General features: G+C 40.6%; 2 protein-coding genes across 3 annotated transcripts in view; both read left to right on the top strand.

The window, feature by feature from the left end:
* The first annotated feature begins 980 nt into the window (after positions 1 to 980).
* Positions 981 to 10,046, top strand: tcp11l2 (t-complex 11, testis-specific-like 2). The gene is made up of 10 exons (XM_047575609.1): positions 981 to 1,316; positions 3,407 to 3,606; positions 4,097 to 4,229; positions 5,910 to 6,030; positions 6,146 to 6,369; positions 6,483 to 6,619; positions 7,460 to 7,650; positions 7,856 to 8,037; positions 8,162 to 8,334; positions 8,425 to 10,046. The coding sequence occupies exons 2-10, from the start codon at positions 3,447 to 3,449 to the stop codon at positions 8,685 to 8,687; spliced, it is 1,584 nt and encodes a 527-aa protein (XP_047431565.1). The 5' UTR covers positions 981 to 1,316; positions 3,407 to 3,446; the 3' UTR covers positions 8,688 to 10,046.
* A 925-nt stretch (positions 10,047 to 10,971) lies between these two features.
* Positions 10,972 to 15,978, top strand: part of apaf1 (apoptotic peptidase activating factor 1) — a 45,050-nt gene continuing 40,043 nt past the window's right edge. Inside the window, exons 1-11 of one of the 2 annotated variants that reach the window (XM_047575605.1) lie at positions 10,972 to 11,124; positions 11,209 to 11,270; positions 11,864 to 12,042; positions 12,477 to 12,663; positions 12,930 to 13,127; positions 13,310 to 13,493; positions 13,670 to 13,782; positions 13,890 to 14,021; positions 14,110 to 14,348; positions 14,569 to 14,736; positions 15,741 to 15,872. In XM_047575605.1, the coding sequence (XP_047431561.1) occupies positions 11,899 to 12,042; positions 12,477 to 12,663; positions 12,930 to 13,127; positions 13,310 to 13,493; positions 13,670 to 13,782; positions 13,890 to 14,021; positions 14,110 to 14,348; positions 14,569 to 14,736; positions 15,741 to 15,872 (1,497 nt within the window). In that variant the 5' untranslated portion in view covers positions 10,972 to 11,124; positions 11,209 to 11,270; positions 11,864 to 11,898. The remainder of the gene's footprint in view (positions 11,125 to 11,208; positions 11,271 to 11,863; positions 12,043 to 12,476; positions 12,664 to 12,929; positions 13,128 to 13,309; positions 13,494 to 13,669; positions 13,783 to 13,889; positions 14,022 to 14,109; positions 14,349 to 14,568; positions 14,737 to 15,740; positions 15,873 to 15,978) is intronic. The other variant, XM_047575604.1, reaches the window with a different exon arrangement.

Genomic DNA, 15,978 nt, shown 5'->3' with positions numbered 1-15,978 from the left:
CAGCTTAAGCTACATAGTTTGAGTGTTTTCATTTTATGTTAATATTAGTCATTTTGTATTTGGTGTTTGTGCATGAAAGCACTGTTGAGTGTGCTAAAAAAAGTGAAGTGTACTGAAGTGAAGTGTTCTGGTTTTAATTCAAATGCAGCCTTTTGAGTGTAAAAGGGAATAGTTCCCTCTCTAGCATTGTTTTGGTTTATCATTACATTTGTTTTTTGAGTGTTTACATACTGTGATACTCTATGCTACTATCTCAGGTACAAACTGCACACTGTTTTTATTCAATAAATCAATAAATTTGAGCAGTTGAAAATGTTTTGTGTTGTTTTTGAAAATGATTTGGGCCAGAACAAAAGAACCACTGATGTAGAACAATATATTAAAACAGTATAGTGTGCCTGTAATTGATGCAACTATGTGTATTGTATGTGATGTTTCTTTTGCTGCTGTGTTAACAATTTAATCTGTATTATTATTATTATTATTATTATTATTATTATTATTATTATTATTATTATTATTATTATTATTATTGTTGTTATTATTATTATGCATTTGTTAGCCCACCAGATTGGTAGTAGTAGCTATTGAACTAAGTTAAGTCCACGTAATGTCTTTAAACAAACACAACACACTGAGGACAGACCGGAGTGACATCCATAAACAAAACCCTCCCACGTGAGAACATGCAATACAGACCGTACCACTACAACCAAGAGTGAAAAACATGTGGACTATTGTGTCACATTAAGTTTACGGACTAACTACGAGCATTTTGTTAAATATACATCCAGAGTTTAAAAGCAAATTCAAAGCTAAAATTTATAATTATACGCTTTTTAAAAAGTATTTACTCATAAACCTCGCGTTTGCGTTTTTTTGACAGTTGAACACCCCTTTTGTGTGAAATGGTTTCTCCTGCTAGTTCTCCGAGCCAGCTGGGTGAAAGGAGGACATTTAAACATTTAAACAGCAAAAAGGACAGCACAGCACGACGGAAAAGACAAATAAGTCATAATATGTTCAAGAACATTTGTGACGGGAGCAGTAAACAATGATAGAATTCTATAATAATAGTAGTTTCCGCCGAAGTTTACACATTGCCCGATGACGCGACGCTCCAATCCGGAAGGGGGCGTCAATCCATCTACAAGGCGTTTGCCAACTGCCACAAAAAAAAACAAACAGAAGAAGAAGGAGCCAAAGGACCTTTAAACAGAGGAACAAAACAGATCAAGAGGAGCACGGTCGAGTTTTCCACTTCAGAGCTGAGCCATTTAAAAGTGTCAGTCTCCAGTTCTGGAGACTTGAATGAGGTAAAGGTTGCTTTAATTAAACGCGTTTTTTTAATGGTGTATTGTTGTTACTCGGTCCTTTGGGAACTTTTAGGCTTATTTGAGTCGCCGTGTTGTGGAGCGGAAATAAGGGTAAAATCTTCAAAGACTCGATCTAAACGTCGTGTCAACGCTAATGTCAAAGAAAAACGGCAGTGAGAAATCAGCTAAATGCATATTTTATATTCCACAGTGTATTTGGTCAACAACAAAGAAGGCGACACATTATCAACAACATTGATGAGTTTGACAGCTACAATCTAGTTCTGTCTTAAGGGCGTAACGCATGTGGCTTTTCTTCGATTTTTTTTGTATTTATTTCAAATGTCCTATTTTAAATGTGCACGGAGCACTTGTTTTGGTCCGTAGCTGGGGATCACGTGTACCCACCACTCAGGCGTGTGTGGATGTTTTTTTATCCATGTGCACGGCTCTGCAGCCAAAGATTTTCCATGTAGGGGTGAGAGACAGGCAGCTGCAGCCTATCAGGAGAGGCCTCGTGTAGTTAGCCCCGCCCCTCTGAGCTTTTGCTTTGTTTACATTGCACTGCAGTCATATCTGGATCTCAGAAGGCTGCCTTTGTCCCTGCAGGAGTCGTTGCTATCTGTCTTTGTGTAGCCATGCATTCCTCTTGTTTCTTAACACATATGGTTCCACGACACACATTGAAAACATCAGGGCTAGTTAATACTCTCTCACTGCAATGATTTTCAAATTATGAAATGTTTTTCTAAACATGTGAAAGGTTTCATCTTTCATGGTTTTATATTATCCGTCTGCAGCATTTCATTCTACCTGCTGCTTAAACAGGCTTTCTTATAATGAAGCACCGGATGACGCAGCTAATCCGTAATCAGTTTTCTACACTGCACCCCTTCCATCGCCCTGGATAATCCGTCGAAAATTAGCCCGCTGCGTTGCTTTGACCTAGCTGTCAAGTCTAGCATGTGATGTAAGTGGACGAGCTGCGGACGCATAGCAGAGGTGCACACGAGCCGCACATTCCCCACACCCCTGTCGTCCTCCTCACCCCGTCGAGCTATCTTTAAACTGCAAGAGCTGCCCCCAGGGGTGTGCGTTCGCTTTTGGCAGCAGATAACCGAGACCAGGAGCAGTAACACCCACCGGCCGTCCTGCCAGTACTGTACGCTATATTAGGAAGTTGTACAATGAGGCAGAACCTGCTTTTTTTTTTTTTTGTGCTAAACAGGCACTGTTGTGTTGTTTTAATTTAGTTACGTTAGTTTGATTTATCCCTTCACCCAGACTGTACCTTTGTCTCTTATGCTAATGTGTCGGTGTGGACTGGAACAGGTGTAACAGGATCTTCGTGACCGTTGAGAAGCCCTCTGTTGTCCTGTGTTGCCCTGGAGATGGTCTCAATTGGTCTCAAATAGAAGGACACAGTGTCCCTTTAATCATCAATGGCCACGTTCTTTTATTAAGGTGGAAATTGTGTCAAGACGCTGAATAGAACCGTGACCCCGCGGCGGCAGTAAACAAGCCCTTAATCACCAATTTTTTTTTCCAGTTGAAATGCTTCAGTGAGGATAACATGATGTTGAAACTCTTTGCAACAAGGCAACTATCTCTGTTTCCATGGTGACCAGCCTGCCAGCTGTTATACTGAGTGTGACTAGTGTTTTTGTTATACTCTGTTAACTGCCCCGGCAACAGAGGCTTTTTTCTGAGGTGGAAAATACACACTCGCTTTGGCAGCCGCACACTCTTTTATTGTTCTCATACAAGCTCCAGTAAACTCAAGGTAAAACTGTGGTAAACTATTCACAGAGCCTATTTATGTGGGATTTCCTTTCCAATTAATTGCAGACTGTCCGTGTTTCAGGACGGAGCCGTTGTAAACATGAGCATTATTTGTGCTTTGTGAGTTGGTTTTGGACAACAATAGAGCTGTAAGGCACACAAAATTAAACATCAGGCTTCAGCAACACATTCAAAGCTTGTTTGTAGGATGACTTTTTTTTGTTTTTGTTAGATTCGTCAAAGAATCTAAAATCTTTTACTGCTAAAAAAAAAAAAAGGAAATTAAAACCTTTTCGTTTTCTGGACAGACTAATTTCAACAGTGTCTGGAGTGCAGCTCTAGTCCAAGATGCCTCTAAACGACGAGCGTCCCACGTCCACGTCCAGCGGCGAGGACCAAGGCAGTGACGCCGAGTCGTCGTCAGAGCGCTGCAACAGCATGACCATGGGCAGCGACCCGGAGTCGTCACGCGAAAGCTTCACCAGCGACTGCTCCAGCACACCCTCCTGTGAGTTTGACCCCTCATTGTTTTCGCTGGTCTCAGCAGAAGCTCACCCAGTGTCCTCTGACTCACAGTTTGTCTATTTATGGTTGCTTTACTTTATCCAAAACATGTGTTTTGTCTTGCAAACACATTAGGATGTAAACACCCTCACCACTGTCACAAAGTTCGGAACATTTGTCTCCTCCTTATGGCAGTGACAGTAAACTGTAGTCTCTACAAACACTATTAATTTACAGTATGTCTACACATTATAAGTCCCTCAGTCCATTATCTTCTGTCATCACTCTCCAGATAATAAAAGCCACACCAAAGATAAACTGTTTTTGTCCTCATCATCAGTTGCTTCCTCTTTTAGACTGTAATCCCTCTGTGTTTTTTAGGAGCATCAGAGACAGAGGATTCATAGAGCCGTTGTTACATTTCTAACTAACTTTGTACTTCAAGAGATTAACCTCTAAACCTCTCAAAATTGTGTAATTTTGTGTTCCCACAGCCAGCCCGCCTAAAACCATAACCCTTGATGAAGTCATGGACACTGCGAAGGACCTGTTCAATCTCAGCCTCTCCCATGAAATCATCATGAACCGAAGTTTTCACCTGGAGCCACGCAACCTACCTCAGAATAGGTATGAAGAAAAAAATCATTGTTCACGTCTCAGTCATGTTCTGTAGATCACTAGTGAAGGATAATAACTTTTGTCCAGGAAAGGTCACACTCTCGTATTAATCATTTCCAGAGAGTCGTTTCCTAAAATGTGCAATATGTTAGCGATCGGTGAGAGACGTTTACAGTCTCTGAACTCTGAACGATACTAAAGAATAATGCTGAGTCTTTGTGTACTGCTCGCAGACGCAGACTGCTGATTGACACTGTTGTGTTAGTTTTCAGAACGATGTGAGAAAGAGGAGACATAAAGAGCGACTGACGGACTATTTAAAGACAAGAGCAACTTCAAAAGTCATTGCAACCTCTAACAAACTGCACTGATAAGACACATGCACAGTTTAACACAGTAAAAAGGGACCTGATGCACATATACTTCTAATATAACTGCTAAAGCATCACTGTCTATAACCCCTTTAGTCATCTGTTTAATTTACTAACCTCTTTTAAACTTAGTGGGAAAAACGTCCATGTCCAAAAACTGCTATAAAAACTTAACGGATTAAGGATTTTTTTCTGCATAAATCTCTTAAACCACTTCAGCACTTTACAGAACTACCAGAAATTCAACCATTTTGAGGGATTTTAACCCTTTGAATGCCAGTTTGATTACTTGAAGTCAATGAAACAAAAACATGAAAAATTAGCTATTTTCCATAAAACTAATGTTCGGTGGCTGGAGCATTTCTTTCATATCAGAAGATTGTCTAAAATATTGATTTGATTTGGCTTTTGTGTAGCATCAGATTTAAAATTTACTAACCTCTTGTAACCTTAGCGGACAAAAATGTCCCATTGACTTCCATTATAACTACATTTTTTATTGTGCCATGGCTGAAAGATCAAAAAATGTAGTTATAACGGAAGTCAATGGGACATTTATGCCCGCTAAGGTTACAAGAGACTAGTAAATTTTAAATCTGATGCTACACAAAAAGTAATAGTGCAATCAAGTCAATATTTTAGATAATCTTGGTCAACATTTTTCATGTTTTTTTGTTGTTTTTTGTCTTTTTATGTAAAATTTATGAGACTTCAAGTAATCAAACTGGTGTTTAAAGGGTTAAATTCCTCAACATTTAATTTAATAATTTCAAAATTTGTGTAGATATAGACTTTCTTACAAAAAAATGTGCCATATGAAAAAGGAAAAATTTGCCCAAATGGACAAAAATGTCCCTAAATTTGCCTGCGGGTTAAAGTTTAATTTGTTTCTTCTAACTAGATCCTATGTAACCTAATGAAAATGTTGTGCTTATCTTTAATTAGTTCATCATTATAGACAGTATAGTATGCATATAGAGAAACAATTGTTTGCTTATTTCAGTCTTCATTAAACTTCAGAGCAAAGAGACACAGTTTCTTTGTTTCTGCTGCATTTATTGACTTCTTCAGCCTGACCTGACCTGAGCTGATCACGCGAGGACGGGGAGTGTTGGGGAAAGGAGAAATCATTTATTTTAAGTGATAATCATGCAAGAGACATTAGCAAACAAACAGCAAAGTACACTGTGTCTCAGAACAGTTGGTGTTTGGAGATTTTTCGATAAGAAAGCCACAAGTCAATGTGTATTTTATGAATGTCCTAAAAGACGTTTACTCAGCTGAACTCAGTCCTCTTTTTCTCTTTGTCTTATTTCAGTTTATGGAAGGCAGTTAGAGATAACATGCACAAGGCCTTCTGGGACATCCTTGAGACTGAGCTGAACGATGACCCGCCCGAGTATGGACAAGCCATTAGATTACTGGAGGAGATCAGAGAGGTCAGTGCGCAATGATTTATTTCTTATGAATCCCCATTTAAATTATTCACCTCTTTTTATTTGATTCTGGAATATATAAAAAAACCTAAATGAAATCTTTTCCCTGTCTGGACAGATCTTGCTGTCGTTCCTTAACCCGGGGGCTAATCGGATGAGGACCCAGATCATGGAGGTGCTGGACACGGACCTGATACGCCAACAGGCCGACAACGACGCCGTGGACATCCAGGGCCTCGCCTCCTACATCATCTCCACCATGGGCAAGATGTGTGCGCCGGTGAGGGACGACGAAATCAAGAAGCTCCGGGAGAGCACGGACAACATCGTGACACTCTTCAGGTGACCACGTCTTTCAAAACGGTTACAGTTCTGTCACATATTGTGTTTTATTGTCAGTGTGAGAAAATATGTAAACCGTTAATCACAGCCGGCTTGTTATTTCCACACACCAGGGAGATATTCCGTGTTCTGGACCTGATGAAGGCAGACTTTGTCAACTTTACAATTGAAAACCTCAGGCCGTTGCTGCAGAGGCACAGCGTTGAGTATGAGAGAGCAGTGTTTCAGAGCATCCTGGACAAAACTCCCAGTGAGTGAACAAGAAGGCTTTTATAATCGTATACAGGGAGGGATTTGTTGCGGACAAACAGAATCTTTTTATAATTTAAGATTTTTTATTTTTATCATTATTAAATAGTGACCCAGTTTTTAAGATAACAGGCCTTTATCTGAAGCTGGCTCATGTTAGATGCTAATCTGTGTTTCGAATTTCCTTTAATTCCCTCAATTTAGTAATTAACACTTATTCTGTTTTTGTATATTTTTGTATAAAAAATGCTTTTCATGTGCTCTTGTTTCCTCTGTTAAAATTATTGCATTGTTCTTTAAATACAAACTCAACATTTGCAGTAGGATATGAGATATTTAGAACAATATATATACATATATCAGGGTTCCCACTCAAGTATGGAGAACTATGGAATTTGATTTAATAAATTTCCAGGTCTGGAAATGTATGGAAACTGAAAAAACTAGTCTATGAAAAAATATCATGAATAAATATTATACACACAATATTACCTGGCTTTAATCTTCTGGAAGTTATTTGGTGACGTAACAGCAATATATCTTCAGAATAATGAAAAACATCATACACAACTATTTCCTCAAATGCCATAAATTTTAATTTTTTATTTATTTTTTTCATGAATTCTGGAAATTAGGGTCTGAAAAAAGTATGGAATTTTGAAATTTCAGATGTGTAGGAACCCTGATATATGTATGTATGTATCTATGTGTCTATACATTTAATAATATAAATGAATCTACTAAATTAAACCCCCATTTTCTATTGCCTGTATTTATCACATTGCGTCAAAGGGAAAATTGGAGCTTCTTCTACCCCTAAGTTACTGTGTAATGTTCTCAGGTGCTTTAGACAACACCACCTCCTGGATCAAGTTGGCCCTGGAGGAGCTGTTGTCAGCCACCGCCCCCCCCACAGAACAGAATAACGGTCACGGGAAAGGACAGCGGCCGCTGCCGGGGCCTTTACAGGTCCTCAATGTTGCCTTTCTCCACGTCCTCACATGGGACTACTCCAAGAGCCCCCTGCCTGAGGTAACGTGCTGCATTTCTAATAAATAGAGTGTAATTACACGTCTGTTTCTTTTCCCATTACCTGTGAAGTAGACGCAAGCAGACACCCAGATGGCTGATAACACAAAAGGCCTTGACATGACCTGCAGGCATTTTCCACACACTGAAGCTAAACATAGAACAAACACACAGAACACCTTTCAACCTTTTTCTTTTTTCCTTTCAGACCTTGATGACGGATGAAAACCGTCTGAGAGACATTCAGAGGCAGCTCCAGCAGTGTCAGGCGGTGAATGAGGTGCTCTCCATTGTCTTCAGCACCATCGGTGGACCCATCCAGGGCCTGCCCGCGCTCTCTGACCGGCTGAAGAGGATGATCAACGTGCTTTTGGATGGCATGCACACACCGTCAGTTTCCGTTTAATCTTCACCTAAATCATATTCAGACTGATTATTATCGCAGGTCATCTGTGATTGCGTTTTCCTGAAACTTGAACTCAATTTGCGAACCCATGTCTCCCTCTGCTTGTAGGAGCTTTAACCTAGAAGAGTCACTAGAGGGCGTCAGCGCTCAGATCTGCTGTGAGCTCAACAAGTCTTTAACGGAGAGAGACTACCCTGCACTGACCCCAGCGCTGCAGGCCACCCTAAAGGGCCAGATCTGCAGCATCACCCAGAAGGACAATCCAATCCGAACTCTAGTTGGTAAGATGGAGTTAGATAGAAAAACAAACAAACAAAAAAAATCAATGAAATCACAAATTTTCAAACCTTGTCTCGTCCTCTTCTCTGCAGAGGACCGGGTGCAGCAGTACTTCGTGGCGCTCCTCAGTCACCCCAAACCCCAGGACAAACTCGAACAAGTACCCGCCGGCTTGCTTGCGATCAAGCCTGAACTAGTGTCGATGGGATCGAAGTTCGTCTCCCTGGTCAACTACAACAAGACTGTCTATGGACCTTTCTACGTGGACATCATCAGGAAGCTGATGTTCAGCGACGGCCCACCAGCGGCAGGCCCACCTCAGGACAGAGCTCACAACTCCGTCGCCCCCAATTAAATACCAAAACACGGCTCGTGCAGCTACAGAAGTCTGTTTTTCTATTAGATTTAGCAAAAGCTGAAGCTGTAGGGGAGAATATTAAAACACTGTCAAACCGGTGATTATAATACAAAGAAAGGAGGAACTAGTGGGATGCATTTAATGTGACCTACATCTTTTGCGATAAATGCTCTAAAATATGGATCTCACCAGCCATGACGACAAAGCGTCCACACCCTTCTGATACCAGCGAACGCCTGCAACGATTAGTGGCATTTTGAGACAAAGGACCTGAACCAGTTTGTCCCCAAGCAGGCAGCCAGACGAACACATAATAACCTTCTAGTAGTATTCACAACCGCCCATGACTAAGACACACACACAAACATGCAGAAGGCCTCACGAGGTGAATACAATACCAGCGAAAAGCTCAGCTGATATGTTTGGGGAATTACACATGTGTCAAAAGCGAAACAAACTAATTCTGGACTTGCTGCATGTTTTACTAATTACTAGCGGAACAGATCTATTTTTGAACCCAGTTTAGTTTTGATTTGACAAAACAAGCTTTACATACATATCCCTACGTGCACATGTTTTTTGCAACACTGTCATGGCTGATAACCAGAAACCCAGTGTTAAAATGATCCATTTCCAATCCTAAATAGTGACACCCCATTTGATAAACTCATTTTTAATGTTGTGGGCAAATAAGAGAAACAAAAAAAGGCAAAAACTTAAGTATTTGTAATACATACAGCCATCTTTATACATCAGAGGAAGAAGCTTATATATTTAGAAGAGTAGCATTTCAGATTCTTTACATATAACAAGTTGTTTATCAGTATATATTATAACTGTAGTTCATTAAATAGCAAGTGCCACATTTCAGGACGTTAATGTAAAACACGAGAGAGCCCTTTGTCCTCATTGTAGTTCCTGTTATTTTTCCAGCCTGAGAACTAAACCTTCCGTATTATTTGTAATCCGTTCTGCGTTTTGATGTCTCGGAGAAACTTGTTTGCATGTGTGGATTTTTTTTTTTTTTTAGTTTTACTTGAGTAATATTTGTCACTATCCGTTGTATGTTATGTACTTATTATCTGCCAGTTGAGTACTAGCTGTATTGATTTTAATTGCTATGCTTGTTACATTTCGCGGTACTGTCATTTATTTTTTTTTTTTCACAGTATTGCTGCGTTGGCTCTTGGAACACGTCGGGAAACGAAAGGTGCTGAAATCGAAAGCGAATTTCGCTTCCGAAATTTCCAGCGGACCGTTAAATGCACAAAGAAAAGTAGTTTACTTGAAAAAGTGGGAAGTTGTTTTTGTTTTCTTCTGTACCACAGTTAATATAATAAAACTTCAAAAAGAAAAGTGTGAGGTGTGGTGGTAAATTGATAATAGAATTCCCCAAAATTATAATTTACAAATATTAAATAACCCTCGAATTGATAAGAATGAACATAATGTTTTAAAATGCAAAGTTAATGAAATTAAATTCCTCTTTCACCCTTTTACTAATTGTTGTAAATGATGTGTATGTTAGGTGGACATATTATTACTATATCATTATTATTATTATTATTATATTACATATTATTACTATTACTATACTATTATTATTATTACATATTATTTTTTAAATTTACACCTTGCTTTGCAGGTTGACAACAAACGTAAATTTCCATAGTATTATACGATTAATCTATTCATGGCTGCTTATAGCATTATCAGTGCAACACACTGTACTGTGGAATAAACAACATGCCCTCATCTCTGGCTGTCACTAGGCAATACTGTTACATTTGCTTCCAGTCTGAAATTTAGGCATCAAACATACAAATTGGATTTTTTTTTCTCATTTCAAACTAACAGAGACCCAATATGTAACAGCTGTCAAGGGCTGAGGGAGTGTTTTGACTTAAGATGAAGATTCAGCACACATTTTAAAAAATACCAATTACTATGTTTGATAAGAAAAAATGTTAATGGTATTTAACGTTATTTATCACTTACAACAGCGCATAAGAGCTCTTCAGTTTAAAATTAATCTTGGTTGTCGAGAGAATACATTCTCGTGAAGATATATGTGGATATATTTTAGTCTTTCGATTGTATAAGCGCAGAGAATTCGTTTTTAAATCAGCTTAATCTTATATTTACGACGTGACATAGCGGCGTTTGAATGCACCATCAGTTTGCCTGGATACACATTAGTCAAGTGGATGAGGTCATCAGTCACGTGGTTTTTGATCTCGCCACGCCATTGGCTACTTTTTTTTGTTTTTGTTGAGAATCAGGAAGTTTGGCAATTGGGCGTGTAGTAGTAACGGACAGGGAGTAAAGGGAATTGGAAGTCGTTTATCTCCCTCTTTTCTTTAAAGTCTGACTTCACCTGACAGCCGAGTACAATTCAACAGATACCTTCTTCGTTAAACGGAAGAAGCCATTCGTAAGTGTCCGTTGGCGGGGACTTTCTTTGTTCGGGTTTTTCTTGTCAAGTCTAAGTGAGTGAACTTGGGACGTGTGTTGACAGGAGGTATTTGGGTCAGCCGAGTGTGAACAAGATAAGAGGAAACGACGAGAGCTGTCATTGGGGTATATCAAGTCATTTTTTCATTAACTGACAGGCGCGGTAGAGCTGTCAGAAGCTCATTATACTGGAATAAATGTGTTGCTAATGAACTGTGTGAACTTTTGCTTCAGCGAAAAGCTCACAACTCGCTTTATTTTGCTTCTTCTTCCTGCTTTTTGTATTATTTATGTAAACGGTTCTGCTTCCTCTTTGTATAATGCGTATTAATCATCAGTGACTATTATTTAAGCTAAACTATTGTTAAGCTAAATTATTATGTTCAATTAAGTTCAGTTGTTAAGCTAATAACTAACTAATTGTCAAACTCATTCTAATTAATCTATAAATAACGAAAACTACGAATGTTTCCCTTTGTATTAGTGCAAAGAAGTTCATTATGAAAGAGTTTAAATTTAATGAAGCATATAATGAACAACCATATGTCTCTGAAGAAAAACAAGTGCAATGTCTGTGTAATTTCTGCACTTTGCCTGCGACCCAGTTAACATCCTGTGGTGGACCGCTTTTGGCTTGTGGCCCACAGATCTACCCACAGATCAGATCCACGTGCAGTTCATTAAATTGAATTAAGCCATCGTTTTTCCATTGGTTGCAGTTCGGCAAGGCCGTGCATGGTTGGAGCGTGCAGGGATGGCGCTGGAGGAAGGGCCGCGGAGCTGCCTGCTGCGCTTTCGCCACAAGCTGGAGGAGGACATCAAGCCCACCTACCTGATGGACCACATGATCAGTGATGGCGTGATCACTGTGGATGAGGAGGAGAAGGTCAAGACTCAGGTGGGCGTTTGCGCCTTTGCATTTATCATTTGTCAATTTTCTTTACGTGCTGTGGATGTTCTCAGTGAGCTGGGTGAGTTTGCTATTTCCCCAGTCAGGAGATGTGTCAGATCAAAATGGTGCATCTTGACTTCCCCAACTATAAAATATACAATGTTTATATTGTATTATAGACTGATCAGCCACAACATTATGACATCATTAAGAGAACAAACAGGAAAAAGCCCAAGGTGTTGACCTGGCCTCCTTATTCTCTACATCCTGATCTAATATCACTGTATAAAATCTGCAGGCGAATATATCGAACTCAAATCACAATTCAAGCTAAGGCGTGTTGTGTATTTTCTCCGGAATAGATATGGCAAACAATGGAATTATTTCACTACCTCATATTTGAGCAGCACAATCTCCATATCTCGCATTTCTTCCTCCAGTCCACCAGGAAGGAGCAGGCTGTGGCCCTGCTGGAGCTCTTGCTGAGGAAGGACAACCGTGCCTACATCTCGTTCTACAACGCCCTGATCAAAGAGGCATACGACGACCTGGCCAGTCTGCTCCACGGTGACTTACCACGCAGCTCATTTGACCCCAAGGTCGCCTCTGATAGCTGTGCATCTTATGGTGAGTGGTGGGGAGTCGTGGGTGAAGTAAATGGAGGTTTGGAACATTGTGTTTTCAGTGCGTGGGAGTCCATGAGTGTTGAAGAAAAATGTGCAGAGGCTGCTTGTTGTGTGGGTGCAGTTTTATTTACTATATCCCTTGACAATCTTGTAAACTATTTATTTTCTTCTCAGTTCACTTACCTGACATACTTTTTTTTTTGTTTGCGTGTTAATGGTTCTGCACACATTCACCACCGGTCAATCTCTTCCTGGTTTGTTTAACAGTCCAGACGGTGCTTAGTGAAGGTGGAGTGCCTCAGAGGCCTGTGGTGTTCGTCAACAGACCCGAGTTGGTGAATCGGATCAGAGAGAAGCTTTACCGGCTCCAGAAAGACGGCGGCTGGGTTACCATCTTTGGAATGGCTGGCTCGGGCAAGTCTGTGCTTGCTGCCGAGGCTGTCAGAGACCGCTCACTCATAGAAGGTGAATAACATTTGACGTCAGTGCGGTTATTTCAAAACAATCAAATTCCTCGGAAACGGATAAGATTCAAATCATCCTACAATGATTGTAGCGCATGAATCGATGCAAACACTTAATTATCTCTTAAATATTTAGCGTCGCCTGTTGATTTCTTTTTTACCTCTCCGTGTCTCTTTCTCCAGAGTGCTTTCCTAATGGCGTCCACTGGCTGTCCATCGGCCAGCTGGACAAGCCAGACCTGCTGGTAAAGATCCAGTCGCTGTGCTTTCGTCTGGAGCAGAGCCTGGATTCCCAGTGCCGGACCCCCAACTCCCTGGATGAGGCAAAGGAGCGCCTGCGGTTTCTCATGCTCCACAGATACCCGAGGTTACTAAACAAAGAAATGTGCAGGAAGGGGCAGCGCAGTGGGGTGGGGGTTAGCACTGACTGTGGCTAACCACCACCCCAATATGCACCATATTTATCTCGCTATTAACGGTTGCCAGGTGCTGTGGTAAACATGTTGTTCCTTGTCTGTCGGTTTCTTTTGGGGTTGTTTTTAGATCTCTGCTGATTCTAGATGACATCTGGGACAGTACAGTGCTGAAGGCGTTCGATATCCACTGCCGGATAATACTGACAACCAGAAATAGAAGCCTTGTTGATACTGTTAGTGGTACGTGTCCTCGTCTTCACCCTGACCAACACAAACATGCAGACTTTACTATATAAAACCCTCTATTATTAGGTTATTTTCACAACAAGATGTGTTTCATGTTGTAGGTGCTAAACATGAGGTGGAAGTGGAGAGCGGTCTGGACGACACGAAAGGACTGGAGATCCTTGCTCTGTACACTAACATGAAACCCCACGGACTTCCTGAGGAAGCTCGCAGCATTGTCAGAGAATGTAAAGGTGTGTAAAATGGCACAAACTATTACACAACCCGTAATTTAATTAGTTTTTTTTGACACGTTTCCTGCTTCTTCGTGCCCTGCGTCAGGCTCCCCTTTGGTGGTGTCTCTGATCGGGGCTCTGCTCAAAGAGAAGCCCAACCGGTGGCAGTACTACCTCCGCCAGCTGCAGCAGAAGCAGTTCAAGCGTATTAGGAAGTCATCGTCGTACGACTACGACGCCCTGGACCAGGCCATGTCTGCGAGTATCGAGGTCCTACCTGACGAGCACCGGGAGCTCTACAAGGACTTTACTGTGATCGAGAAGGACGTCAAAATCCCTGCTAAGGTTTGGCCGCACGACACAAGTTATATTAAATTATAACTCTTTTTTTTAAACTCTATTCTTGCTCAAGTGTCATGGTTACCTTACCTTACCTTATTCTTCTTACCTTATCTACCTACCTATCTGTGCATGACGTAATCTACCCGTAACGATGCCAGTAACAGGCCAGAGTTACACAATACTCGTCCACTGCCATTACTCATAATGTTATTTCCTCCTCCAGGTGCTCTCCGTTCTGTGGGACCTGGAGCCGGAGGAGGTGGAGGACATTCTTGAGGAGTTTGTCAATAAGTCTCTGCTTTTTGTGGACAGTCACAACAAACCGTACCTGTACTACCTTCATGACCTCCAGCTGGACTTCCTGGTGGAGCAGAACCGCACCCAGCTCGAGGTCAGTCTGGTAGAAGAGTTCAACTTCCAGTTCAAGCGAGAGGCTGTGATGGTTGATTTTCTGCAGCTATAGTATAATTATCACTGGTGTAATTAAAAAAAAAATTAATTAGGGCTGGGTGGTATGACAGTATCACGGTATCTACTTATTTTTTCACGTGTTGACAACATCTACTGGTTGATAGAGGAATTAATGCAGTAGATTGACTGAGGATGGACTATTTTTTCTGTTTTGATGAGTAAATATTGTAAAATAATCCCACACTAGTAGTAAAACAGGTTTGCACGGCCCCATGTTTGCGCTTCCTGCTGATGTGGAAATCCAGGGACATTTACAGATAAAAAGAGAATTAAATATTATCAAGATTAAACAGGGACAATTATTAAAATAAATATTTATTGATATTTCAACATATTTAAACTGCTATGTCTGTAATGTCAATAGCAGCGTGACCGACTACCGTAATAATTGTAGTCTGGGTTCAACATTTTTTTTTTCTTATTCACATTAAGCTAAAATTGGGGACACTTTCAGGGACAGCTTTAGCCGGGGGACAGGTCATCCAAAACGGGAACTGTCCCCCAGAAATCAGGGACGTCTGGTCCTGTTTTGGCCCAATTCTTCTGCCGCTTCATCTCAACCACGCCTCACAGTGACGCAGTTGCACCATGCGAGCTTAGAAGCGCTACGTTGAAAATGTTCCGGTAATCAAATACACCGGTATATTAAAAATTCATATCAGAATCAGAATTTATTTGTCATTGTGCAGCAGTACAAGGAAATTAAAGCTAAAACCTTAAAGTGCCATCACGTAAAAGACAGACAAACAATACGCAATAACAATAACCAGTGCAAATGTCAGTTTTATGTTAAAAATATAAAAAGATAAATGAAATAGAAATTGCAATAAATAAGTAAATGAATAAATGATATGTATGTACATTAATATGATGCAATGTTGTCACGTATTATTTCTCTCTTAACGGTGGGTGCGTTCACTCCAGAGCCTTCACTCTAAGGTGGTCCATCAGTACCAGCAGCACTACAGACTCGGCCCCCCGACCTCAGGAGATGAGGAGTGCCTTTATTGGATCAGATTTTTGACCTACCACATGGCCAAAGCCGACCTCTCTCAGGTAAAAAAAAAAACAGAGACTCGCTCCTGGTTTTCTGATCCCTCGGGTACCGAAAAACCAGGAACTCACACAACAAATTCTATTTTCAGCAGCGTTACAAATCACG

The sequence above is a fragment of the Mugil cephalus genome, chromosome 22 (assembly GCF_022458985.1).
Source record: "Mugil cephalus isolate CIBA_MC_2020 chromosome 22, CIBA_Mcephalus_1.1, whole genome shotgun sequence".
NCBI classification, from domain to species: Eukaryota; Metazoa; Chordata; class Actinopteri; order Mugiliformes; family Mugilidae; genus Mugil; species Mugil cephalus.
This window is presented reverse-complemented; position numbering and strand designations above follow the sequence as displayed.

Excerpts from the sequence above, each read along its gene's own strand:
- tcp11l2 (XM_047575609.1), top strand. The coding sequence starts at position 3,447 with ATGCCTCTAAACGACGAGCGTCCCACGTCCACGTCCAGCGGCGAGGAC. Across the intron at positions 6,620-7,459 it reads CATCCTGGACAAAACTCCCA|GTGCTTTAGACAACACCACC; the intron begins GTGAGTGAACAA and ends TAATGTTCTCAG. Across the intron at positions 8,038-8,161 it reads TTGGATGGCATGCACACACC|GAGCTTTAACCTAGAAGAGT; the intron begins GTCAGTTTCCGT and ends CTCTGCTTGTAG.